This window comes from Fringilla coelebs, assembly GCF_963513975.1.
Source record: "Fringilla coelebs genome assembly, chromosome: 2".
Taxonomy (NCBI): Eukaryota; Metazoa; Chordata; class Aves; order Passeriformes; family Fringillidae; genus Fringilla; species Fringilla coelebs.
Window position 1 is genome coordinate 102,227,996 of NC_140029.1, and position 26,813 is coordinate 102,254,808.

Here is a 26,813-nt window from a genome sequence, read left to right on the forward strand (position 1 = left end):
ATGGCGTGGCCCTGCATCACCCGTGCCTGCTGCATCGCCCGTTTCTGGAACCAGCTGGACAAGGCGGACATCGCCGTCCCGCTCGTTTTCACCAAATACTCGGAGGCCACCGAGCATCCCGCCGCCCCCGCGCCCCCGCCGCGCCCCGCGGCGCCCATCGAGACCCAGCCGGGCGGCGAGGCGGCTGCGGGGGCCGGGGGAGGTGAGCCGGCTCCCGGTCCCGCCCGGCCCGGCCCGGCCCCGCACGCCTCTCCCCCGGCCGACTCGGTGATGCGGCACGACTACAAGCCTTGGAAGGTGCAGCGGCCGGAGCCCAGCTGCAAGCCCAAGAGCGAGTACCAGCCCTCGGACACTCCCTTCGAGAAGGAGACGCAGTACCAGAAGGATTTCCGTGCCTGGCCTATTCCCAAGCGGGGCGACCATCCCTGGATCCCCAAACCGGGACCTTCCCCAGTCCTGGCCCTGGACCGCGCTCCCCCGGAGAAACCGGCTCAGGAGAAGCGGCGGAAGGTGCACCTCCCTCCCGAGAAAAAAGATGAACACCCCGAGGTGGAGGATGAGCATCCCAAAACAGTGCGGCCCGGGGATGGGAGAGACAAGGGTCGGAAGAAGGCGGAGGAGGCGGGCGGGCAGCCGGCGGAGCCCAGCAGAGGCCGGGCGGCTGCCGATGCTGTCAATAGGCAGATCAAAGAGGAGGTGGCGGCGGGGGTCAGCTCGTCGTACAGGTGAGAGGACATATCCTCGCCCCCCCCCCTCCACCCCCAATCCATCTAGATCCCCAACCTGCCGGCCCCTCGTCAGCTCTTTCCAGTCCCCCTGTGCGCTTCCCTGGAGGAGCATCCCACCCTGGGAGGGAGGCTGTGAAACATTCCGGGCGGGGGGGCTTGCCGATTTCCTGCCCGGGGTGGTGTGGGGGGGTGTCCTTAAATTCCCCATCTCTGGGAATCAATGACGGGGCAGTAGGTATTGTGCAGGTAGTGAATACATGGACACTTTTTGTTGGTGGTTTGTTGGGTTTGGCAGCAGGTTTGAGTGTCTTTGTGTTTCCCTCTTCCTGTTCATTTCAAAATTCAAAGACACCCCCCACCTTGGGTTTCCATAGGGGTAATGTCTGGGGTCACCTCTGTGGAATGTGCAAGTCACCTCTACTCCTTTCAAGCACATCCCTGGCTGTCAGGCTGCAGCCAACCCAAAGGTCCGGCAGCCTGACCATATCATGGGGGGCCCATGCACGGATGGGGTGCCCCACACAGGGGCAGGAGCGTCCCAGGAAGCATCTCAGGCTGGCCCACGCTCAAGACAAAGCATCCCGGGAATGCGCCAGGATGAGGGACATGCATCCTAGGCCGCTAGGGTGGGGCAGCCTTCAGATGCTGCCATGTTTTAATGCAGCGCAGCAGGGGATGACACATCCTTCTGTCCCCACCACAACCTCCCCAGCCAGCTAGAAAGGGATGCCCTTATTTCCCTTCAGCAGTAGCCCTTGTTTGGGATTCCGAGTGTGAAACTCCTTGCAGTGAGCTGCTGTTGTTGTTTCTCTCCGGGTCAAGGCGTTCGATGTGTTGGGAATGCAAAAACAAAAACAAGTGATGGGGTGTTTGCCCTGCCTGTACGTTTTCAAGGAGGGGTTGCTGCAGTTGTGTTTTCCAGCACTTTCTTTGGCAGAGCCCACCCCTGCCGAGACCAGGGTGGAGGGGGCATAGAGCAAAGCTGTGGTGACAAAAAGTGTGTTGCAGCCGTTTTGCTTTTCTCTATAGCTGTGTGACTGCTGAGGTGTTTGTGCCTCTGAATGATTTATTTTCCTTCTTGGGTTGATCAGAGGTGACACCTGGCCATCAAACAGATAATACAGTCATGCAGATTTAAGGTGAAGCTGACTCCTCTGTCCCACTGAGCAAAGCTGACAGTCATCAGCTTTCCCCCCTCCCTAAGTGGGAAACAGTTCAAGCAGTGAGATCTTGATTTTTGCTGTCATTGGCATCAGTTCTTAACTCTCACTGGTAATGCTGGAGGTTCAGGTGCATCCAGGTGACGGTGGTGCTTGGCTGAGACACGAGAAATTGGCCAGGGATTTTTGGGGGCTCTGTTTTGCAGGGTTGGAGAGTGTTGGGAAAGGGGTCTCTGGGAGTGACACAGCCCTTAAATCTGCTGTGAACTGAGACTCAGCTTTTTGTCTGCTCACCTTCTAAGGTCTGGGCTCGTGCTGGAGATAGCAGGGCTAAAGCAGAAAGCTCTCCTGGACCTGGAGAGCCGATGTGTTGCTTCTCTTCCACTGCTACAAAGGATAATTGGACTTATTTGCATATTTAAATGCAGATTGCTCACCTTCCTATCCCTCCACTCTGCTCCAGCAAATTCCTAAGGCACTGGGCTAGGGTTCCTCCCCAAGGAAAGGGGTTGGATCAGTAGGGATGTTAAACCTAAGAAGAACTAGAAGGATTCAGCTTTCTTTGTGCTGCTTGTTGGCTTTTACAATATTCTTAGGGCTTCTCTTTCCACCTGGGAAAGTGCTCTCCCACTTCCATGTTTTTCTTCCTTGCTGCATATTGCAGAAGTGTTTGCTCTGATGCTCAGCCATAGAACATAAGCGCCTCTTCATTAATGCATAAGTGATGTTTTGGCTAATTGTTCTCATTTTCTGTTCAAATTAGGCATCTTCCAAGTGTTGTTTATTGTTTGGATTCTTATAAAAACCAAATGCTCCAAATCCTAATTACTGCCAAGAGCCTGGCTGCTGACATGCTGGGTGGATATTGTACATCTCCAAGGATGGAGACTCACAGCCTATTGGGGCAACCTTATGGGCCACCTGCCAGCCAAAAAATACCTGCTAATGACCTCTTGCTGGAGAGGAGCAAGGATCTGGCTCACATGGCTTCCTTGTGCATGGATGAAGGCTCCCCATCAGCAGAGAGTGGGGGGCAGATTTCCTTACAGTCCTCTGTCACTGCTGCAAATCAGTGTTGCCAAAGCTGGGAAACAATTCCTTGGTGAAACCAAAGAGCAGACCAGCAGTAGTTTTTAAGCTCGCTCTGTCCCACTAGGCTTTATTTCCATGTGAGGAATACCTGAGAGCATGGGATAGAGTCAGCAACTAGCCCAAGGTCATGGGGGAAGTTCATGCCAAAGAGAAGAATTCTCTTTTTTAACCTCTGTGTACCTAGACAGATGAATATCACAGCGACCATGTGCCTGTGACCCCCTCCCAGGTCCACACAGAGGTACAGAGCAGAGGTGGTGCCTGGTGGTGATGTCCATGGAAGATGGAGCTTCCTCCCAGCCAGAGGGATGAGGGATTTGTTTGCATTAGCATTTGAGCCAGAAGCCTTCAGTGAGGCCAGAGTGGCAAGAGTGTGAATGTCTGCCAGAGACTGCCTGTGCCCAGGGATCCTACAGAATAAACAGGATTTATCTCCAGTGTTTCTACTATTTATTTACCTTATTCATAGTATTTGCATTATTTATATTTATATATTTATTAACTATAATTTATTAACTCTTTGGTTATATATGGGATTTATGTATGTACTTATTCCCACTGCTCTCGCTGGGTGTGCAATAGTCAAGCAGGGTTCCAGCACTGAGGGGCTTCTTGCCTCAGTTTCCCTCCCCAGCACATGAGCTGCCTAAGTTTATAGGTAGCCAAGGCAGGTTACATCTCATTCACTTTCCCCCCACTTTGGTCCTGCTGCCCATGGACCCTGAAAGACCAAGGACCAGGAAATCCATGGGCAGGTCAGTGACAAGCCCCATGGAAAGCCTCTGGTGGTGGATGAAGCTGTTTCTTGTTCAATTCTGTGAGGGCTTTATCTGTGTTGGGTGAGGGGATTTCTCCCCCTGAACTTCTGGATGGGATGGGCAGAGCATTTCTCCCTGGTGCACCAAAGGATGGAGTGGGCTGGACTTGACTCTGGGGGTTTGGGATCAGAGGGAAAGAGCCACAAAATATGCTCACAGTGGCATTTGCTGGTGGATGTGAAACAATTAAAAGCACATTTGGCAAAAATAAAAGAAGGAATGAATGAATGCTTTCCATTTTTATCTGGAAATTATGGGGAAATGACAGAATTAGGTGTTTCTTGGGTGTTTTTTCCCCCTTCTTCTTTGTCTTGCATTCTGCTTCTTTTGTTACCTTTATTCCCTGAAGAAAAAAGATACAAAACTGAAAGAAACCATTTTGCCCCTTTGTAAGGTATCAAAATGAGTATTAAGAAAATTAATTTCCCCCGAGAAGTAATATTGTGAAACCAGATTTAAAGTTGTTTTTTTTTTTTTACCAAACCAATTATTTCTTCCCTCCCACCAACTTCCTTTCCTAGCAGAGGAAACAAAAAAATAAAGGCTTCAATGGAAAATTTTGGACTGCCTCTAGTACTAATGAATTGCCTGTTGCTAATGTTCTGTCATTCATCTCAAACCCTGGAGGTACTAAAGATGTGGAGCAAAAGAGAATTTGTAGTAGCTATAGAGATGAATGAGTCAGCATTGCTGGAGACTTGCTGCCTGGTTTTCAGAGGTACAGCAGAGATAATTTAGGGAGGGATGTCCACAGAGGAAGGCTGGACCAAAATACAAAAGGGCAGGAAATTCATACTCCTCCTTGTTCTGAAGCCAGGCTGGGAGAGCTGGGGGTGTTCAGACTGGACTGGAGAAGGTTCTGGGGACCCCTCAGAGCCCCTGCCAGTGCCTAAAGGGGCTCCAAGAGCCAGAGAGGGACTTGGAGCAAGGGTCTGGAGGGGCAGAACAAGGGGGAAGGCATCCCACTGTCAGAGGGCAGGGTTAGAAGAGATATCAGGGAGAAATTCTTGGCTGTGAGACCCTGGCATAGGTTGCCCAGAGCAGCTGTGGTTGCCTCATCCCTGGAAGGGTCCAAGGCCAGGTTGGACAGGGCTTGGAGCAGCCTGGTCTGCTGGAAGGTGTCCCTGCCCATGGCAGGGGGTTAGAACCAGATAAGCTTTAAGGTCCCTTCCAACGCAAGCCATTCTGTATTTCTGTGATTTTATCTAACCTATTCTTGAAAATCTCCAGGGGAGGACATCTCCTATCTTGGTGAAAATGCTAATAACAATGTTTATGCTGCAAGATGGGAGATTTTCCATTGCCTTCTGAAATTTCTGATCAGATCCATAGCTATGTCTGTACTAGTAAATTAAAGAGTCCCAGGACATGTTCCTGGGTGTGGAAACATCATGTAAACTCCAAGTTCCTAGAACTGTCCCTAGCCCTCTTCTCACACTGAGTTTGGTAGTGCACACTCCCAAGCCAAGAACTTATCCCTACAATCAGTTTGGATGTAACCACCTTGGTTTTAGAGGTTAAAGAGGTTTAATAGCATGAGCAAGGGCTATCCCAGACTCCACTGCTGGAGAACATTCCTGGACAGATACCATTCTCCAAATCCTTGTTGTTTCAGCTATGAGAGTGTTTATTAAAGTAACCATGTAGGCAGATGGATCCAATTTTCTCAGGTGGAAGGGAAGGGGCAGAATGTTTTCTTCCATCCAGAAAAGGCTGTTCAGAGAGATGTTTGGCAGCTCTGGCAAAGGCTGAGCTCTGTCTCAGGGGTCACTTGATCCATACCTTCAGTAGCAGGAGGAGACACAATGTCTGCTGATACCACAGGGATGGTTGTATGAGTAATGACTAATGACCCTGGTGTTTATTAAGACACAGAGCATGGAGATGGATGATACAGGCTTTGTTGGTTTTGCACGGCCTGGTTTTTGGTAGTGCAGGGTGGCCACGGAGGTGGCTTCTGTGAGAAGCTGCTAGAAGCTTCCACCATATTTGGCAGAGCCAATCCCTGATGGCTCTGAAGATGGACATGCCAAGCCTGGGCCAGCTAGAGATGGTGGTAACACCTTTGTGGTAACATATTTAAGGAGAAAATCAAAACAAAGTGGGGTACAGGTGTTTTTGTAGCCAGAGAAAAGGAGGAGGTGAGAATATGGGAGGGAAAACAACATGGAGACAACAAGGTCAGTGGAGAAGGAGGGGGAGGAGATGCTCCAAATGTCAGAGCCAAGATTCCTCTGCAGGCTGTGGTGATGTCCATGGTGAAGCACTGTGCCCCTGCAGCCCCTGGGGATCCAAGGAGGATGCAGAGATCCCCCACAGCCCATGGGGATCCATGGGGGATGCAGAGATCCCCCCACAGCCCGTGGGGATCCATGGGGGATGCAGAGATCCCCCACAGCCCATGGGGATCCAAGGGGGATGCAGAGATCCCCCACAGCCTGTGGGGATCCAAGGGGGATGCAGAGATCCCCCCAAAGCCTGTGGGGATCCAAGGGGGATGCAGAGATCCCCCCACAGCCCGTGGGGATCCAAGGGGGATGCAGAGATCCCCCACAGCCCGTGGGGATCCAAGGGGAATGCAGAGATCCCCCCACAGCCCATAGGGATCCATGGGGGATGCAGAGATCCCCCCACAGCCCACGCTGGGGAGGTGCCCATGCTGGAGCAGGTGGGTGCCTGGAGGAGGCTGTGATCCAGTGGGAGACCCAGAGAAGAGAGGGCCCCTGCTCCAGGCTGGAGCAGCCTGTCCTTGGGGGACTGCACCCTGTGGAAGAGTGGCCCACGCTGCAGCAGTTTTGGAAGGAATGTTTGCCCGTGGAAGATGCTCACATTGCAGCAGTTTTGGGAGGACTGGTGCTCGTGAGATTAGAACCACACTGGAGAAGGTCACAGAAAACTGTCTCCTGTGGGAAGGGACCCCATGGCATAGCAGGGGAAGGACTTCTTTGATGACCTGACCAAAACCCCCACCCCCAGTCTCCCTGAGCTGTTGGTGGGAAGGAGGAAGGGGTTGGGGAAAAAGGTGTTTTAAGGGCTTCTTTTCCTTCTCATTATCCTCCCCTGACTTTGTTAGCAATAAATTAATTTTGTACTTCTGTTGAGCCTGTTTTGCCCTTGGAGTGTTTTCTCCGAGTCCTTATCTTAACTCATGAACCCTTCATTTAGTTTTTCTTCTCTCCTCTGGCCAGTTGTAGCAGGGGAGTGAGTGAGTGAGTGAGTGAGTGAGTGAGTGAGTGAGTGAGTGAGTGAGTGAGTGAGTGAGTGAGCATCTGTAGAGGCTGCCTGCCATTTGGCCAGTGTCAAACCACAACATGCAGGCAGAGAGCTGTTCTACCACACTCTTAGCTCCTCTGGATGCAGTCCATCAGCTGGGAAGGACCAGTGGTGTCCCCAAGCTGGGGACACTTGCAAGATCCAAGTTGGAGTATGTGGCAATGTATTCCCTGCATTCAGTCCAAGGTGAACAACACCCAGCCCCAAAAGCCAACGGGGAGCTGCTCAGCAGTGTAGGTAAAACTGAATTTTGCTGCTTTGACTGTGTGCAGACTGGAGCTGGTCTGTGCATGCCTTAGGACATGGTAAAACAGGAGGAAGAGATGGAGGTGCATTCAGGTGATGGAGTCAACATGCTTGAGCAACTATTCCTCTGCTCCTGCTCAGCTGGGTCACCTCAGAGAGACCTTCAGACCCATGGAGCTGGATGGGACCCTCGGAACCTTGAAGTCCAATTACCCGGTTTGTTATTTAGTCTTTATGAGTAGCACCCAAGGCTCTGTCTCGGAAATGCAGAATTTTTAGTTGCATTATGCCAGCAGGAAGGCTGTGCCAAGACCTCAGTCTCTGATGATTTGCAACTCATTTACAGTCCGGGCCAACGGACAGGTTGTAATTTGCTGTTTTATTTGGTTTATTTCTCTCTTATATTTTTTTCTGTTTTATTGGCATACTTAGTGACTTTCCCCTGTCCAAATGTCACTGGTCAGTGTCTCCAGGTACAGTATCCACATCGTTTGGCTCTATAGCTAGGAAGTAAAAATTGTTTCTTTCTGGTATCAACCTTGTCTCTCTAGCTCTTCCTAGATGAAATATCTTTTTCTTAAACAGAGATGTATGGACACTACTGTCCTTTGGAGATGAGGTCCCCATTCCCACTAAAGACTCATGAGTTGTGTTTGTGGGCATCACCGATTCATTACGAATCCCTCATTTTCTCTTTGATAACAAGGGTGTCCATACTGTTCTCCTTCTTCTCCTTCTTAGGCAGTTACATCCCGTAGCAAAAAATTCTGGTGATTAGTGCCAAGCCTAGAATTAACTACTAATTTTCATTCCATTTTGAACATGGCAGTCAAGGTCAATCCCCTCCTTCCTCTGTGATTTCCCAATCCTCCTACACATTGATGCTCCCAATTTCATTGTGTCATTAGGAGGTGTCATCAATGTTGCCCTACTTTTTTAGTGCCAAATTCAACCTCAAAAATGTTAAACACTGCTAACCTTCTTCCAGGCTGCAGCTCACCCTTCCAACATTCATCACTGTCATTTCCCCTGCCTGGTTTCCCATCCTGCTGATGTTCATGTTCACTGGCTTAATTAATAATTTCTCACGTGGCCCGGGATAAAATGCTTTGCTGAAACCAAATGGATTTTCACATGTCTTTTGTCTGTTAAGTCAGTTATCGTGTCAAAGGACATGTCAAACACCTCTCCTCCTCCCCTTCCACACACTTCTGTGTCTGGTGAGACCACCAGCTTCTTTGGCATGCAGGAGCTGATGCCGGAGGCCATATCCCACTTTTACTTGGTGGCTTCAAGCCACCACTGTAACACAGAGTAAATAAAGAGGAGAGAGATCAACTGATTTAGATTACCCATCCTTTCTTTTTTCAAATAAATCACTAAGACATAAAACATTATAACTATATCTCCTCTTGCATTTAGAGCATGACCTTTCTTTTTCCTGTGTCCTACTAGCTAAACAAGATTTCTGAGTACTTCTGCACTCAATCTTGCATCAATCTCACTGTTCTTTGCTCTGATCTGAATGATACGTGTGTGTATATATATATAAATATATTCATATGGTGTCTTTGGCTAAGACCACCTTGCTCCACTGGGGCAAGAGCAGGGATGCTCTTCTGCTATTGTGGTCAGCACCAGCCAGGAGGGAAAGGGCCATTTTAGGAAAGTTTTATAGAATGGAATTTTTATTTCTCTTGATGTGTGTGTATATATATATACATATATATATGACATTGGAAGGATATGCAATTATTTATATTATTCATTTCTATAGATTAATATATTTTATATACTAATGTTTTATATATTATGTTTATATCTATGTATATCTATTTTTATATCTTATTGAAATACTATACACAAAAACTGGGCTGTTCACCAAGTTACTCCTTTAGCCTCCAACTCATTTCTTCTCCCCAAATGCAGCATTGCAGGTGTTCTATTGCAAACATATTTTGCTTTCTATTAATAACTGCTTTATTTTGATTATTAGTTCATTATATGGTGCCCTGCATTGCAAGATAAGTGTGAGATTCTATTTGCCATCTGTTCGAGGTGGGGCAGTTATCTTCTGTTAATTGGGCAGTTTTCTTTATCTCTTCCACAAGCCAATCCTCCCCCTGGGAGACATCTGCTGTTAATGGGCATTGAGTGTTACTGCATGACTGATAAAAATTATATCTCCCCATTGTGAGATGCTCCGCCCAGGGGGAGGAGCCAAGCATTCCTACCTGGATATAATCTGAGATTTTGGGACACCAGGACAGCCTTTCCCACTGGATTCCCAGAGGAAGACCAGGCCCATCTGCACCACCTCTGGACCTTCAGAGGAAGACTACACCCTTCTACAGGATCACTGCTTCAACAGAAACACATCTGCCACTCCAGGAGGCTGCAGCCACCATTCCAATCAGACTGCTGCCAACACCCTGACCCACAGGGTGTCAGGTCATATTCTGACTCTGTCAGTGTTGCTTAGTATTACTACATTTTTTATTTAAATTTTCTTCCCTAGTAAAGAACTGTTATTCCTGCTCCCATATATTTGCCTGAGAGCCCCCCTTAATTTCAAAATGTTAAGAATTCGGAGGGAGGGGGTTTATATTTTCCATTTCAGAGGAGGTTCCTGCCTTCCTTAGCAGACACCTGTCTTTTCAAACGAAGACATATGGCAAACTATTCTTTCAATTAGTAATTTCTTTTTCATTAAAAAGTGTCTCCAGCTGAGGGGATCCTGCAACACTTTGCACGCACAGTTTGTGTATAGATAGACTGTCGGTGCTTTGGTGAGCTGGATGATTGTGTAAAATTGGTCTTTTCATGTCAGACTTAGGACATGATGTAAAATAGGAAGAAACAGAGGCTTGTCCTGTAATTATAGCCTGGGAAGAGTGAAGATGTGAAGGTGGTGCGCTGCTGTGCCCCACTTTTATACCCATGGTGCTCTAAAGAGGGGAGCTGTGAGCACTGAAATAGAGGCTGTATTTTGTTTTAAGGTCTCCAAACACTTGCAAACAGTTCTGATTTAACCTGGTCCCCAGTCTGGATTTCAGCAAACACCGCATTCCAGCCCAGAGAAGTACTGCTAGAGTCTGGCAGTGTCCAGGTTCAGGGCTATGCCCTTGACATAGAAACTGCATTCATGTGCTGTGCAGAAGGGAAAATGAGGGGAATCACCATGACCTCAATTGCTGTGCACACTCCATCCTTCTTTGCTGTGTGTAAACATCCCGTGGGAAGCTGCACAGGTGCTGGAAATGTATTCAAGCTTCCACAGGAACAAATGATCAAGGATACTCTACTTATGAAATATTATAGAAAATTGCTGCGTAAGATCTTGTGGAAGGAGAAGATACTTGTTTATAAAATATATTAAAAACTAGATTTTTTCCTCTTTTTCCATTGATTTCATTCATTTACACTCACCCTGCTGGTAGAAAGATGTCCATGTTCAGGTGATCTGACAAGGATCACTGGTGGACAGCCTAGGGGACACCAGCTTTCGAGTTCTTATGTCATTCCTTGGGTTTTTCTCAGCTGATGACTACAACTTCAGTTTTGTGTGGGTCCTTCATATCATTAGGGGTCGTTTATCTCAGATTCATCCTTGAATAGCCCACCAATAGGACTCTCTGATGCTGAACACATCCAAGGATGGGGCAGCCACAGCTGCTCTGGGCAAACTGTGGCCAGGACCATACAAGGAAGAATTTCTTCCCAATATTCCATCTAACCCTGCCCTCTGGCAGTGGGAAGCCGCTCTCCATTGTCCTGTTCCTCCAGATGCTTGTCCAAAGTTGCTCTCCATCTCTCTTGGAGCCTCTTTAGCTGTAGGATGCCTTAAATATCCAACAGGCAATTTGCATGTGCAGCACTATGTTCCTCCTGTAATTCTAACTGGTATTTTGTGTAGTGGCTTTGCTTCGCCAATTTCAGATTTCCCCAATTTTGAGATTTCCCCAATTAATGTGCTGATGAGTGTGGTGGGCTTTACTGCTGGCCAATCACCAGTGCACTCACTTCCTGCTGTGAGAGGATTAGGAGAAAGGCAAAGCAGGCTCAAAACTTTAAAAGGGTATCAAGAAAATTTTATTAAAATAACTAAAAGGAAAAAGTAGTAAGAATCAAAACAAGCCCTTCAGAACACTTCTCCTCCCCCCACAACCTTTTCCACTGAAAATGTAAAGAAACAAAACCTAAAATTTCCAGTCAGTTTACCACCTCTAGAACAGTCTTTCTTCAGTTCACTTAGGGAGAGAAGTCCCTCTTGTTAAGGTTATATAAGGTTGTGGAGACTTCTCCACAAGAGGAACAACACAGTCCTCTCGTGGCTCTCAGTTTCCTCACCAATAGCAGCCACCCAGGGAACCCTGGCATCGTGAAGTCCTTCCTGTTTCCACAAGCCTTCCCACAGCTTGTCAATGGGCCATGTCAGCTTATGGGGTATTGTTTTAAAGGTGAGCTGTTCAAAGGCAAAAGTTCTCATTATCTATCTCTAAAATCATCTTCATCCCTGGGAACAGAGATCTTCTTTCCTGGGGGTACAGGACCACTCTTATCTCCTTCTCTGTTCAAATTCCTCATGGGATCACAGCTGCTTTCACATCTGCTTACTTTAGCATGGAAGCCTTTGCTCAGTATCAATTTGAACCCTTCATCTCCCCATAGTTTCATGCATTATATGGAAAAAGAGTCCTTTCTCCATAGCTTACAAGAGGATTTCAGCTCCAAGACCAAGGCATTTCCTCACCCCTCCCATCTGGGATTGACTTCTTCCTCACTGACATTGATGTCTTCATGTTGCTCCTTTACATGCTTGCACCTTGTTCCTCTCTCTCACCCAAGGGAGGATTGAAGCATTGAGAGGGTGTCTTGTTTGTGTAAAAAAAAAACCAATCGCTTGTGTTAAAATTTTATAAGTTCAATAGTAATAAAATAGTAATAAAAATTAGGACAATAAGAGTTTGGACAATCAAAGTTAGGACAATAAAAACAATAAAAAGCAAAGAATTGCGGATGTCTGGGTGCTTTTTGCACTCTGCCACAAAAACACACTTCACTAACAAAGGATTAACCCTTAAAAGCAATAGCCTGTTGCATATTCATACATCTCATACTTGATTCAGACATTCTTTTCAAACAAAGGGTGTCTCCTGCTTAATTTCTGCTCCCATCCCCATCTTGTAAATCAATTTCCTGGCTCCTAGAAGTCTGGAAGAAGTCTGGATTGTCCCAATAAAGAGGAAAAAATTCTTCTCTTGAGCTTTTGGTGTCTTGTTGGTGTTATCTTTATGTGAAGAATTTCTTGGTTATCTTATCTATTCCTTGAGCTAATTACAAAAAGTATCTTACATCACATAGTTTCTATTTTATTATTATGCTCTAGCCTAAAAACTATATTTACCACACTACTTTAAAAGATTAATACAGCACTACTAAAAAAATTAATACAGCATAACTTTCCAACATAACACATATAGTGTACATTTTAGTATTTGCGAAGAGCCAATCATATAGTATGCATTTTTCACACTTTGCACCACTTCCCTGAATTTCCTCCCATTCCAAACCATGACACTTTATTACAGGTAAGAGATTTATAAGGGCAGAATGTGGCATTAGGACCCTACCACTTCAGAGCCTGTCCAGAGTCATATTTCATCCATGTAATCTCATGCTGAGTCCTTCACTTATGTTTGGCTGAATAATTTGCATGAATTGGAATTCAAAGAGATCTTGACATGTTGAAGACTTCACTTGAAACAAAGAAGCAGCAGTTTAGGAGAGGTGAGGGCAGGGTAGGGATCAACAGTGGTGCCAGTGCAGATGGGAGCAGCTGGGGGAGGAACAATTCTGCAGGGAATCACAAATCACATGCCAGTAATTGTTACTTCACTTTAAAAAACAATAAATTAAGAACAAAAGCACTCCAAAATAAAAACTTTGTGGCAAGTAATGTACTGAGATACATGGAGACGATGTGACATCTTTCCACATTAGTCAAGACTTGGGTAGATTTTTTTTTTGTTCAGGTTTTGGTTTTGTACTTCAGCAGTCATGGACCAGAGAAGGTTCTGAGGATACCCATTAGGGAGTCCAGGAGTGCAGCTGACATGGTCATTGCAGGAAGCTGGAAAGTATGGAATGGTTTTGGAAGAGAGAAATGGATTATTATCTTTGCATCTATGAAATGTAACAGTGGGTTAGGATGCTCAAACCTGCTGTTGTCACAGCCAACAGGAGCAAAACTTGGATGTCAAAAGTTAAAAATGCATTAAGTGCATTGCTGGGCAAAGTTCAAGGGATATTGTGCATCTCTGGAGATGCCAGGAGGATGTCTCCACAGTTCCCCCTCTGTGAATCTAGGAGAAAACAAAATCATTATCACTCATTCTCTGCATTGATTTTTTTGTCTGCAGTGACCTTGGTGCTGCTAGGTTTTCCTCATGCTGCCCAGGGAAGAGGTTGGATCAAGCAATTAGAATTGTAATAAAAGCTGCCTGGGTGTATGTGTGGTGACATTTGATTTCTATTATTTTGATGGCTTCTGCTGATCATCAACCATTGTCCCACTACCCTCTCTCCTCCCTGCCATGCTCTCAGTCTTCCATCCCATGTTGGGATCCAACTGTTGGAGTTTTATTCCATGTTGGACCTTGTGTATTTTTGCAACTAAGATAAATAACCTGTTAGTGGGCTCACAGCCTCCTCCCATTCATGTTGACTTGAAATCAAAAGCATCATTGCTTGACAGCAGAGCTTAATGTGGGACCACTGAACCTGCCCTGCCTGGCTGGAAAACACCTCATGGTGTTCAGAAAATGTGTGGATGTGGCACTTGTGGTCATGGGTTAATAGAGGGGCTGGCAGTGCTGGGTTAAAGGCTGAACTTGATGATCACAGAAGTATTTTCCAATAGAAATAATTCTGTGATTCTATGATTCAAGAACAGGCTTCATGTAGCTGTTGCAGAGATCAATGGAAAACCCTGTTCAGGTCAGGATCAGGATTTGACCAAACAGGACAGAGTACAGCCAAGAATGATCCCACTGAATTGCTTTAGCAATGACAGCTTCCAAGCAATCCTTTTCCCATCCTCCTTTGGGATGGTTTTTTTATTGGCTAGCATGTTTGGGGTTTCTTTTTTGCAATGCAAAATTGAATTATTACTTAATATAAACATTTTATGAACTGCTACAGGAGGTGAATTATTTATGGGAAGGGAAGGAATGCTTTTTCTGAGCCTTTCTGCTCTGTCAGTTGCAATCAATCTAAGAGTGTGTTTAAAGCTTGCATGCTCTGCCTGGGAGACAAGAACTCTCCTTTTTCCATCATCTCTTCTCTCAATTAAATATCTGCTTAATACATTTGTCCCTAGCATGTTTTAGTTTTTGATTAAGTTTGGAACAACTCCAAAGGAAGAAGTATTTGTAGATCGCCTCATTTTCAAATGAGACAAATAGTTTATCCAGCAGGATACAAATGGCTTGGAGAGGCTGTAAACATCTGCTGTGTCCACAAAAGTGCGTTGTAACAACAAATCCTCCTTCTGGTTCTTCACAGAAGACTTATAAAAGTGGTGCCTCTGTTTTTTAGTTCTTCAATTTACTGCCTGGGAGCTTTTTTTCTTTAAGAAAGGGATTGCTGTGCACACTTTTGTGTGCTGGCAGGTGGGTCTGGCATGGGTGATGCATGCGGAGACTGTGCAGCGGAGGAATATTTTTATTCAGTTCTATGTTGATGGTGCCTTTCTTGGGAAGTGGGTTTCCATGATCCAGATATGTTTTTAAGGCTGTTTACATCCACATTACGATGGCACCATCATCTAGTCCCGGTGTCTCTGGTCACATGAGCACAGTGCAGCACTGTCTCTAAGCAAGTGGCCCATTTGCAGCCTCCTCCAGATGTTTCAGGCTGGGCCTGGAGGTGCCAAGAGACCCCAGGACATCAGATCCCTGAGTGGTGACATCCCATCAGCTTCACAAATCACGACAACGCAAGATGCGCCCCAAAATGGGAATAGGCTCTGAGTCTCTTGAAAATTTCTGTGGTTTTCTCCCAGCCTTGCAGCTCTCCAGGCTTTGATTGTTGCACACAATATTTCTAGAGCACCTTTGCTGGCACAGGCAGCTCTGCACATAGCCTAGGATTTTTTTTTCTTATGTGTGTGTCAATGGTGTGTCTCCCTGATATTTTTGGTGTGTTCAGAATGATGTTTTTGATGGAGCACAGTGGGGCCCTCTAGACATGAGCACCTTTCATATAAAGACACAAACCATTTGGTCTGAGCTTTGCTTTCAGAGCTTTACTCTCTATGCAAACACTGGAGGAGCCCTTGAAAATAGCCAATTAATTACCAAACAAATTTTCTTCCACAACATGCTTTCTCACCGTTTTCCATGTTTTGTTCACTCATATCAGTCCTTGTTTTTAGGTAGTTAGGAGGAGATTTCACAATAGAGCCATCTATTCCAGTGCCTTCTGCTGTCTCTTCCCCACACTCCCCCAAGGCAGCTTTGGTGGTCCCAGTATTTACAGATTTGGTACCACAGAACTAATCAGGTTGTTACAGAGCTGAAGTCAGTGAGTCCTCCCCATTACATTATAGATGTTTAAGGGATCCTGGCAGTTTCCCAAGCTTGGGGCAGAAAAATGCAGAGCATTTTTTCATATCCTGCAATTCATCTAACTTTTGTGTCTCCCTCTGGTAGGGATAGCTTCTAAAGAAAGATATGTTACCTGAAGTGGAAGGAACTGAGTATTGCACTGTTGAAAGTGATAAACTTTAATGGCCCTTATTCTGCTCTCCATTACACCAATACAGTCCCAGTGACTTGTGCTGATGTGTTGTATGGTTTCCTAAAAATATGCACAGGCATCCTGGGCTTTGTCTCTTCCCAAAGAAGGTTTCCCAACTCCTAGTTCTCCCACACTGTCCCTTGAAACTCTCTGCTCATCCCACTTTAGTCACAGAGTGGTTTGGGTTGGAAGAGACCTTAAAAGACCACCCAGTTCCATCCCCTGCCATGGACAGAGACACTTCCCACTAGACCAAGTTACTCCAAGATCCTTCCAGCTTGGTCTTGGATGCTTCAGGGATGGAGCAGCAACAGCTGCTCTGGGCAGCCTGTGCCAGGGCCTTACCACCCTCACAGGGAGGAATTTCTTCCTAATATCTAATCTAAATCACCCTGCTTTCAGTTTAAACCCCTTCTGTCTTGTCCTAGATTTTCATGGTGCTTTTTAAACTAACCTTCCTCGCAGCACCCAGGGCAATTTCAATGGAATAATCCACATTTCCTCTCCAGTAATTCCACATACGTTATGTGAAATCTGCACCTTAATGTCTACAGCACAAACCAATTTTATAACTGGATTTTGCAGCCTTTAGATAACACAGTATGTAAGGGTAAAGATGGGAGGGGAAATCCAACTCAGCCTTTCTCTTAGCTCAGTAATCCTTTATCTTAAAATCTTTGCTCAAGTCTCAGCTCTCTTCTTTCATCTACTTAGGTCACACCCAGACCTGTTATGGTTTTTCCAGTTAAAAAGAATTACAGCCTGTTAATTTCAACTACAGAAACATTCAGTGGTGGCATTGCACAGGAAGGCATCAATTGACAAGCAGAATTCAGTCAAAGCCAGTGACTGGCTTGTCACTTTTGAATGTTAAAAAATACTTTAGATTCATTAGATATGTAAAATTTTGTAAAGAAATAGGACAACCTCAAATACACACATGTAAGCACGGCAGAGGCAGATGATTGGACCAAATGTAGGTTAATCTGCATTCATCCACATCTGTGTTGCATTATTCAAGGCTGTGTTGTTATACTACCTATGTTGTGTGCAGCCTGTCTCACTATCCCTGACATGTGTTACACACTTGGGATATGGTTGGAAATGGGGAAATGCAGCTCATCAAGCTGCAGAGATGTTCGCCGTGGAATAGTCATCTTGTTGGACTTGGTACCCCAGTGGACAGATTGATGGGTTTTCTGGAGAGTAGTTCTTGCAAAAAATATCTGCAACAGTACCTTTATTACTATGCATTTTATGTAGTATTTGTAAATATATATATATAGTATATAAAAATGTGTGTATTTTATTAGTATTATGGTTTTAAATTATTATTTTATTTGTATAATAAATATAAACAATTACCTGATCTGGGCAAGCTGATCTAGTTGAAAATATCCCTGCTCATTTCAGGGAAGGTGGACTATATGGTCTTTCCCTTCTAACACAAACTGTTCTATGATTTTGTGATTTTAAACCTCTGCACAGTGGGATTACCACTAGAAGATGTGCCTTGAGGATGGATAAAGCATCCTGGATTTGAATTCTCCTTCCATTTCCAAGAATAAGATATTATGCACAGAAAGCATATATAAATACAAGAAGTTTGGATTATATGTGTGTATTTGACCTTATACAGTAGAATGGGATAAAACTGGGTGTCTTTGGACCCTAAGCATGTGTGTGGGATTTGCTTTCACAGGAGGCACTTTTGGCTTGGAGGCTCTAAGATGTTAGAACGTAAGATCACTTACATGGTACCCGGTTGTTACAACAGCCCCAAGTTCAGTGATGGAACAGAAAACAAGAGGTTATCCAGGCTACTTGGTCTGTGAGCTGAGCTGCAGGCTTGTCTGTTCTGTAGGCATCCCCTGTGGTGAGAGCAGTAGAGCTGTGACCCCACACTGTGACCTCAGTATCTCCCTCAGCTCTGCAGGGTCGCTGGAGCTGGACACAGGGATAATGCCAGGCAACTGCAGAGTTAGATGGTAAATTTACCTTCCACGAGCAGTATGGACAGGAGAAGTAAGGGCTATTCAAAGCTCTGTTTGCATTGGACTTTCAGCCGTGTGTCACTGCTCCAGCTCAGTGCAAGGAAAAACTTAATTACCACAGGGTCAAGGCTCTGGGGAGACCTTGGAACCTCTTCTAGTACCTAAAAGGACTCCAAGAGAGACAGAGAGGGACATTGGACAAAGAGTGACAGGAAGAGGGGGATTGCTTTACACTAACAGAAGGCAGGGTTAGGTGGGATATTGGGAAGAAATTCTGCCCTGTGAGGGTGGTGAGGCCCTGCCACAGCTTGTCCTCAGATGCTGTGGCTGCCCCATGCCTGGAATTGATCAAGGCCAGGTTAAACGGTGCTAGGAGCAACTTGGTCTAGTTGAAGGTGTCTCTGCCCATGGCATGGGGCCGGAACAAGATAGTCTTTAATGCCCCTTGCAACCCAAACCATTCTGCAATTCTGTGATGCAGTAGCGTGGCAGGAGCTGCCAAAGCCACCACCTTCCCGAGAGTCTTCTTGAGAAGGGGATAACTCAGTGCACCAAGCACACTCAGCACATGGTGTCATTGGAAGGTCAACAGAGAGAAAAGCAGAAGGGAGGGGTTCTTTGTATGTGTCTTGGTTTGGAAAGACAGGTGCCTGCTAAAGGAGACAGGAGCCTCTCCTGAAATGGAGAATGCAAACCCTCCCCACCCCTCCCAATTGCTATGAATTTTAAATAAGGGGCTCTCAGGCAAAAAACATGGGAGCAGGAAATAACAGTTCTTTAATAGGGAAGGAAAAAAAATAAGATATGAAAATACAACAATGCAATACACCAGAACAACACTGACAGAGTCAGAACTCAACCTGACACCCTGTGGGTCAGGTGTTGGTAGCAGTCCAGTTGGAAAAGGGGCTGCAGCCCTCCTGGAGTGTCAGGCCTGGTTCTGTTGGAGCAGGGGATCCTGCAGGAAAGGGGTGAATTCTTCCTCCGCAGATCCGTGGAAGTAGAAGCAGCTGCTGTTCCTCTGGGGAGTCCAGTGGAGAAGAGCTGTGCTGGTGTGTCAGAATCTCCAGATTATATCCGGGTAGGAATGCTTGGCTCCTCCCTCTGGGTGGAGCATCTCCCAATGGGATGCTATAGTTCTTATCAGTCATGTGGTGACATTCAACAGCCTCTTATCAGCAGATGTCCCCTGTTGATTATGATCACTCAGGAAGAGAGATAAGGAGAATTGCCCACTTGACACCAGACAACTGCCATACAGATGGCAATAGAATACATCTTGCCTTGCAATCTGGAACAGCTGTTTACTAAGAGCACACTGAAGGGAACCAGGAACAAAGAACAAAGGAGGGTCCAGGGTTCTATACGGGACAAAGGAGGCGGAATGTTGGATCTGAGGGACAATGGGTTGAGGGAACAGGGATGTACAGAGGCAGGATTAGAGGGTAGCAACTAACTGGGATTCAGGGAAGGAGCTGCAAGGAATGGGGACCAATAGGGGAAATGGGAGCAGGGAACATTCTAGAACTGGGGAGGGAAAAGGGATGATATAACTTGGATCGTTAGCATAAAGGCACAAGGAACTGTGGGAGAACATCTCTTTGTGTCAACCCCACCTTAAAGGGGTGTCTCTTCCCAAGGCATCCCTACCTCAGCATCCCCTTCTATGTCTTGGGATGCAACACTGATATTCTGGGTATTAACTTTGCCATGGGACTTGGTTTAGTGCTTCTTTACTTAGTGGTCAAGGTCCTTGTTCCTCAGTGTCCCCTCCATGACTCTTCATGGGGATCCCTATTCATAACCTTCCTTTTCCCAGCATTTGCCTGTTCCCACCCTGGACATGTAAACTATTTGAAACTAGGTGATTAGTTCTTCTATGAAAGCCCACTGGAATTGCTTTCATATATTAAATGAAATTCTGATTATGATGTCTCAATTTTGAGACAAACTTAGGAGAGAACACTCTTCTAATGAGTCATCTCCTCTAAAAGGGTTCCAACAATCCCTTTTCACCAATAGGAAATTAATATTAATGGATAAAAGTGGAAAAAACCCAAACCCAACACTCTGTTAACAAACAGAATGTTCACAAGAAAAGGGGAAAAAACGTAAATAACTGTTAAATATTAAATTGTCAGACCTTACCCACACACACACACTGGAACAAAAACCCAAGATGCCAGGGAAAATATCTGCTACAACATGCAGGTACAAAATGGTGCCGGCTTCTCTCTCAGGATAAAAAACCAAACAAACAGGAGCTTCTCACAGCAGTTGGAGCAGCAGATGAAAATTTGGTGACTCTCTGCCGTCAAACTCCTCTCCATGGCAGATGAAGCAACTGGGCTGGAGCCTCTCGGTGTGCTTTCTCTCCATGTCTCAATTTCCTGAAGTTTGGGGGCTGGAACGGAGCAACCCATCTCCCGCTGCTGCCGGTTGTGTTCCTCTGGTCTCGGACCTGCAGCTGTTCAGTTCCCCTCAAAGGCAGCTAAAAGATTGCTGCTGCTGCTTCTCCAAGGCCAGGGAGGGAAAAAGATTCTCACCTGGGCCAACAAAACCAAGCTAGCCAAGTAAAACCAAACCGCACAGGGCCATGGAACGCCTCGCTAGTAAGGCTTTGAAAAAACCAGCTACAGAGCCCAGAGCTTCCCTCCCACCCTGCCATGTGAGCAATTACACTGCCATGCAGACTAGAAATGAAATCTCAGAGAAACACTGAGGAAGAAGGGGAATAATGATTCCCTGTGGGGAGCAGCAAAATACAGCAAGTTGAATTATATTGCTGCAACAGAAAGGCTACTTCTTGTCAACAGTGATTTCTTCAGAAAGACCCATCCTTCTGTACCCATGATTTGGATAATAATTGAAGAAATTCAGACAAAATCTTACTTGTGTACCCAACTGCCACCCATCTCCATCTTTTGTCTCCAGGGCAAACCTCGCAGTTCCCATGCAATGGACTGCAGTATCACCTGTTGGAGAAGGGGCAGGATTTAGGAAACAGGAGCTGGTGATGGGCTCAAGCAGCTTCACAGCAGAGCTTCCCATAAAGTCTGGGAAGAAAGGTTTCCCCAGCAATCCCTGCCCAGCACTATGAGAGTAATGGGACTTAATGAACTCCCCCCTGGACACTGGTGCAGGTTTCCTAGGGAAGCTGTGGCTATCTCATTCCTGGAAGTGTTCAAGGACAGGCTGTGTGGGACTTGGGGCAACCTTGCAGTGTCCCAAGTAGGTGTCCCTGCCTATGGCAGTGTGATTGGAGTGACATGAGTTTTAAGGTCCCTTCAGCCATTCTGGTATCCTATGAATTTGGAGCAGAGGTGTTGTCAGCAGTGCTGGGTAGTGAGATGCACCTGTCCTTTATCTCCTTGGGCAGTAGCTCTTCAGTTCTTTAACCGACCATCTGTCCTGTCTTTGCTGAAAGCTGATGCCTTTGGCTTCTCTCCTCATCCTGCTGCTGGATCTCCCTCAAGGACTGATGACACTGAGTTTGTGAAATGCAATGGCTTCATTTGACCTTAAAAAGCTTATTTTCCTAGGTGTCCATTAGCACATTTTGCTGTACCAGATTCTCCTCTTACACGTCACATAATGGATTCAGATGGATTCATTCATAGCTTTTGCAGTATGAAACACTCATTCAGGAAGTTTTTTATTCTCCATATTTACCTCTATGGAGCAGCTAAGGGCCACTATGCATACGCTGAAGTTTTCTGATGAGCTGAAATAATGCATTTTTAATTAATCTGCAAATTTTGTCTTCAGACACTTTAAATGAGGTGCTGAAAACATCTCTCTGCCAAGAACCCCACTAGAACCAAAGGCTCACAAGGCCATCAGATCAGGGTTGTTCAGCCTTGGCACAGGCTGCTCAGGGCAGTGGTACAGTCCCCATCCTGGAGGGATTTAACACAGATTTAACAGGGACAAATGGTTATAGCACTTGGAAACATGGGTTAGTGGTGAGCTTGGCAGTGCTGGGGGACTGGTTGGACTTGATAATCTTAGAGGATTTTTCCATTCTTAAAGATTTAGTGATTCATTGTGCCCTTTTTGCATGGGGATGAGCAGAGCCAGGCAGCTGCCAGTTTCTCTGCATCCCATCAGATATTTGAATTACTTCATTGCATTCACCATGAACTGCACTAAAAAAATCTTTGCACTTAGAGAAGAATTTCCAATGCTATGTTGTCTTTGCAACTTCTTCCACTTTTCCTAACATGAAGGTTTCTTCTAAGGGTTTTTATTCCTGGGACCCTAAGAGATGAACCTACTTAAATCACATGTCCGTATTTCTGTGCATTTGTGTGTGTTGTTTTGAACAGAGAGTCAGATACGGGATGCTCTTTGGCCCAGCAAGCTCTCAAAAGAGCATTTGGCTCTGTTATGGATCGAGTGAGAGCGTGAGACAAGCCCTGCCTTACGTTCAGATGTTTGGCAGCAGCTTTACTCAGGTGACCCACAGCTAAATTGCTCTGGCTTGCAAGTTCTTAAGAATGGCCAATCAGGTCTATTATAAAATGAGCTATTTATTGAAAAGACAGAAGCTTAACAGATGAAAGCCCTTAAACAGAGTTGCTTACTACACAGGAGAAAACAAAAGACTACTAGATTACATAAAACAGTGCAGCATATAGGTGTATCTATGTTATAGCTAGCAAAGAAACACTGTAGATTAGGGGTCAGTGGAACTTACCACCAATTGATGATGGCATACACAAAGTCCTATCATTCAACCACCAGGGGAGTAACCATGAAAGGCATCCTGACTTCAGGGAGAACACTCCACACGTTCTGAGGAATGTGCAGAAGATTTCTGCTTTTTGAAAATATGGTGTAGCTGTTATAGTCTGGAAAGTGAACTATCTGTCAGTCAGAAATTACAGCTTATCTTCCCACATCTGCTTCCACAGCAAGATGTTTACTGTCAGCTGAAAGCATCAATCCTGTGGCACCAAAATAACTCAATAAAAGACAGAACTGTCTTCCACCAAGGCTTATGTGGTGCTTAACTCAGAGCAAGATTCCCTGAGTAACTGCACCAGCAAACAAACAACAGATGAGCTTTCCTGTGGCAGGGGCAGAAGTCCTGCTACAGGCTCTTCTCATGATGTCCTGGTTCCTGCAGCCTATCCAGATCTGCCTGTAGCAACACTTTTCCCAATCCTACAGCACTCTGTTGATAAAGATGCTGTGTCAAAGCATCCATGCTGTGAACTGCTTTGTTTGTTTACTGTGTGGCAAATTTTACAGTCATCTGTCCTTATGAAGGACAAGGGGGCTGAGTTGCTGCTCCTAGACCAACCCACTGGACAATTAAATGGCATGTTGGCAGAATTTGACCTGATCCTGACCCATTTTCCAGGGGTGAACATGACATTTACAGATGGATTATTTCTGTGATCACGCTGGGAGCTTTTCCAGCAGGCTGCATGGTCTGGCTTCCTTGGTGACACCAACATCAAGTTCATCATCTGTACAGGCTTGAGCCTGTATGGAGACAATGTTAAAACTACTATATGGAACATGTGTCCCTTCCTTAGCAGAACCCATAAGTTTATAATACACAGGGAAATTCAGAGTGGTATAAACTGGCAAATTTCCACAGGGTTGTGATTCACACCAGGAGGTGTCAGTATTGTTTGGTTTAACCTCTCTCCAGATCCTCAGACACACCTTTTCCTGGTTTCTGTGATTTCTGCTGCGGGATCTCCAAGTGTTAGGCTCCCCAGAGTCCGTGCTGTTCCCTTTGGCAGATGTTTAGCTGCTGAGATAGGGATAGCTTTGGGCTGCTGGGCTGCTGCAGATGCTGATGGATATCCTTTATCAGGCTCAGACTGTGTTCTCCCTGTGGCTGGGGAGCACAGGGCGCTGGGTGCAGGCTGGAGAGCAGATCTAAGTTGAAGGCAGCAGTGGAAAGAAGGAAACAGTCCTGGGGGTGCCGCTGTTTACCCTGAGATCTGCAAAGTTGATTTTGTGTGCCAAAGCTGCCTAGATGTGCCACTTAGTCTGAGCATGAGGATTTGTCTCACCCTTTTGCATCATACATGCACCTCTCCACACTGGCTGGGATGTTACTCAGAGTTACTCACCACAACTATGTATCTCACTCAGCTCTTTGGCCCTCTGCAGTGTTCACTGCCACCTTCACTCCTGGTTTTGTGACATTTTAATCATGACAGCCTGCACAATAATTCTTCCTCCTGGAAAGCCCACATTGCATGGTCCTCAGGATCCTGCAATATGATTTGAGGGCTGCTGACTCAAACAGCTTTTATAAATGGATGACAACATAGTTCTCCTCTGCCAGATGACTTGGTTTCATCCTTTCCAGTACATACTCTTGATCATAACCTCCTTCAGCCAGTGCTAAAGTCACCCTCTTGGAGGCTCCGTACTTTCCTCCTCTTTTGTGCCAGTGCTGTGCTTGCTGGGCCCTAACCAGGGATGTTTAGAGATACTGATCCCTCCCCATCCTGCTCACATTCACTCCCCATTGTCCACTGCCCAAGTTTCAAATTAATTCATTAATATATATTTCACATTGTTTTAGTTTCTGTACACAATTGGCTTATCCAAACAGACTAGCTCTCTGTACATGTGTTTGTGTGTATGTGCATGTCTTAGAGGTTGATTATTAATGTTTGGGAAAAAAATACTCTTGGCCACCAGGAGCCTCTTTGTACCCTTCACAATCTCACTGAAGCTTTACATTAAATTATTGTGTTCAAGAGAATAGCATAGGGATTAGAGGATAAATCTGACATTAAGCCTCCCTGTAGGAGCTGGAGATGGGCCACTGGAAGCAGCAGGCAGTGACGAGGGTGTTCTTGCACTTGCAGTGGCAAATTTGTATGTTGACAAGACCATTGAAAACAGAAATTGGTTGAAATTGACCTTTTAACTAAAGAAGGCTGGGATGGAAAATGGAATTAAATGGCTGAATCACAGAAATCACAGACTGGTTTGGGTTTGAAGTGATATTAAAGATCATCTTTTTACACCCCCTGCCATGGGCCACCTTCAACTAGACCAGGTTGCTCTGAGCCCTATCCAATCTTTCTTGAATTCTTCCAGGGATGGAGCATTCACAGCTTCTGTGGGCAACCTGTGCCAGGGCCTCACCACCCTCACAGGGAAGAATTTCTGCCCAATATCCCATCTAACCCTGCCCTCTGTGCATGAGAAGCCATTCCCCTTGTCCCGTCACTCCAGTCCCTTGTCCAAAGTCCCTCTCCAGCTCTCTTGGAGCCTCTTTAGGCACTGGCAGGGGCTCTGAGGTCTCTTGGAACCTTCTCCAGGTGAAACCCTCAGCTCTCCAGCCTGTCTCCAGAGCAAAGGGGTTCTAGCCCTCACAGCATCTCTGCTGCTTCCTGCAAATTCATTCCAACAGCTCTGGTATTTTGGGGTGCAGAGGACATGTTGTGTTGCAGTAAAATGTCAGGCGAAGCAAGAAATCACTCTGGCCCAGAATTTTAGGTTTATTTCTCCCTGAGGCAAGAGCACATTGCATTGTTTACTATTGCATGAGGGACCTCAGCACGGGGCAGAATTGCTTTGGGGCTGGAAATGGGTTAGGAGGCAGGTTTTGGCTCTTGCAGAGCAGTAACCATGGATCAGACTTATCTTTAAAACCAGTTGTGTTTGCAGGAGAACACACCTGTTTAGGCTGAGCCCAAATGTATTTCTTTCTGTTCACTTTAGAAAAGAGGACAGCTTTAGGATCAGAACACAAGCCTGCTCCTCATCTGAGCAATCCTTTCTGAGCAGAATTTGCCTGGAACCCATTTAGGGCAGTATCTTCGGCCAATCACAGCCAGAACCAGACAACCAGAGGGGGGCTGGAGGAGATTCCTGTGTCATGGAATAACTCCTGCTCTGGTTCATGGTTTTTCAGGAGCAGTTAAATGCTGAAGACAACTCTGAATACTCTTGATATCCATCTAAACACCCATGACTTAATTAAATCTCATTATATACTGAAGTTCAGTGTCCTCCTCTGGCATTGAGTTCAACCAGCCATTATTATGGATTTTGGGTTTCCCACTACTTCATTTCACCAAATTCCTCTTTTCTGCTTTTAAAAGCAGGAGAATACTTAAGAGTAAGTGACACTGCATTCCAGAAAGAAAAATAATTTGAAAATCCCGGACATATTTTCTGCTTAGTTTGGCTCAAATGTGTCTCTTTTTTTGTTGCTGTTTTGTTTAGAGAAACATTAAAGAGAAATCTGATGTTCTGAAATGCTCCTTGTGAAGCACTTTGCTTTGTAAGAGGATTCATAATTTTTGGCATTGTCCTAATAATAGAATGAGGGGGAAAAATGGGATGGGAAAGAATTAAAGAAACTGAAAAAGAAAATTAAAGTTTCATTTTAGAATTAATTAAATGTTTCAGGCCTAAGATTTTGTAAAGTTTTCCCTTTTTTAAGTGAAAAATCTGAATATTTTTCTTTTTTCACAAGATGTACTTTTCCAGATTAAGCTAGAAATATCCCTCCTGTGCAGGACTCCAGCATGAAGTCCCCCATCTCCTTTTTCTGCATTATTCATTATTTTGTATGTGTACATCAAGAAGAGAGAATTGGCCTGGCTCAGTGCCAGCAGAGCTGCTGTCAGCAGAATACATTGGACACTCTGTGCTGTTGCTGAGCAAATGTAGCCTCTCTGTAGAGTCTTTCAAAGAAGGGGGAAGCCT

The 26,813-nt window shown here is 45.6% G+C and overlaps 1 protein-coding gene across 1 annotated transcript in view; it reads left to right on the plus strand.

The window, feature by feature from the left end:
- The window catches only part of MAP6 (microtubule associated protein 6), a gene marked incomplete at both ends in the record, with an annotated part of 48,151 nt that continues 21,338 nt past the window's right edge, over positions 1-26,813 (plus strand). The window contains one exon of the mRNA XM_084201338.1: positions 1-725. Within this exon, the coding sequence (XP_084057464.1) occupies positions 1-725 (725 nt within the window). The remainder of the gene's footprint in view (positions 726-26,813) is intronic.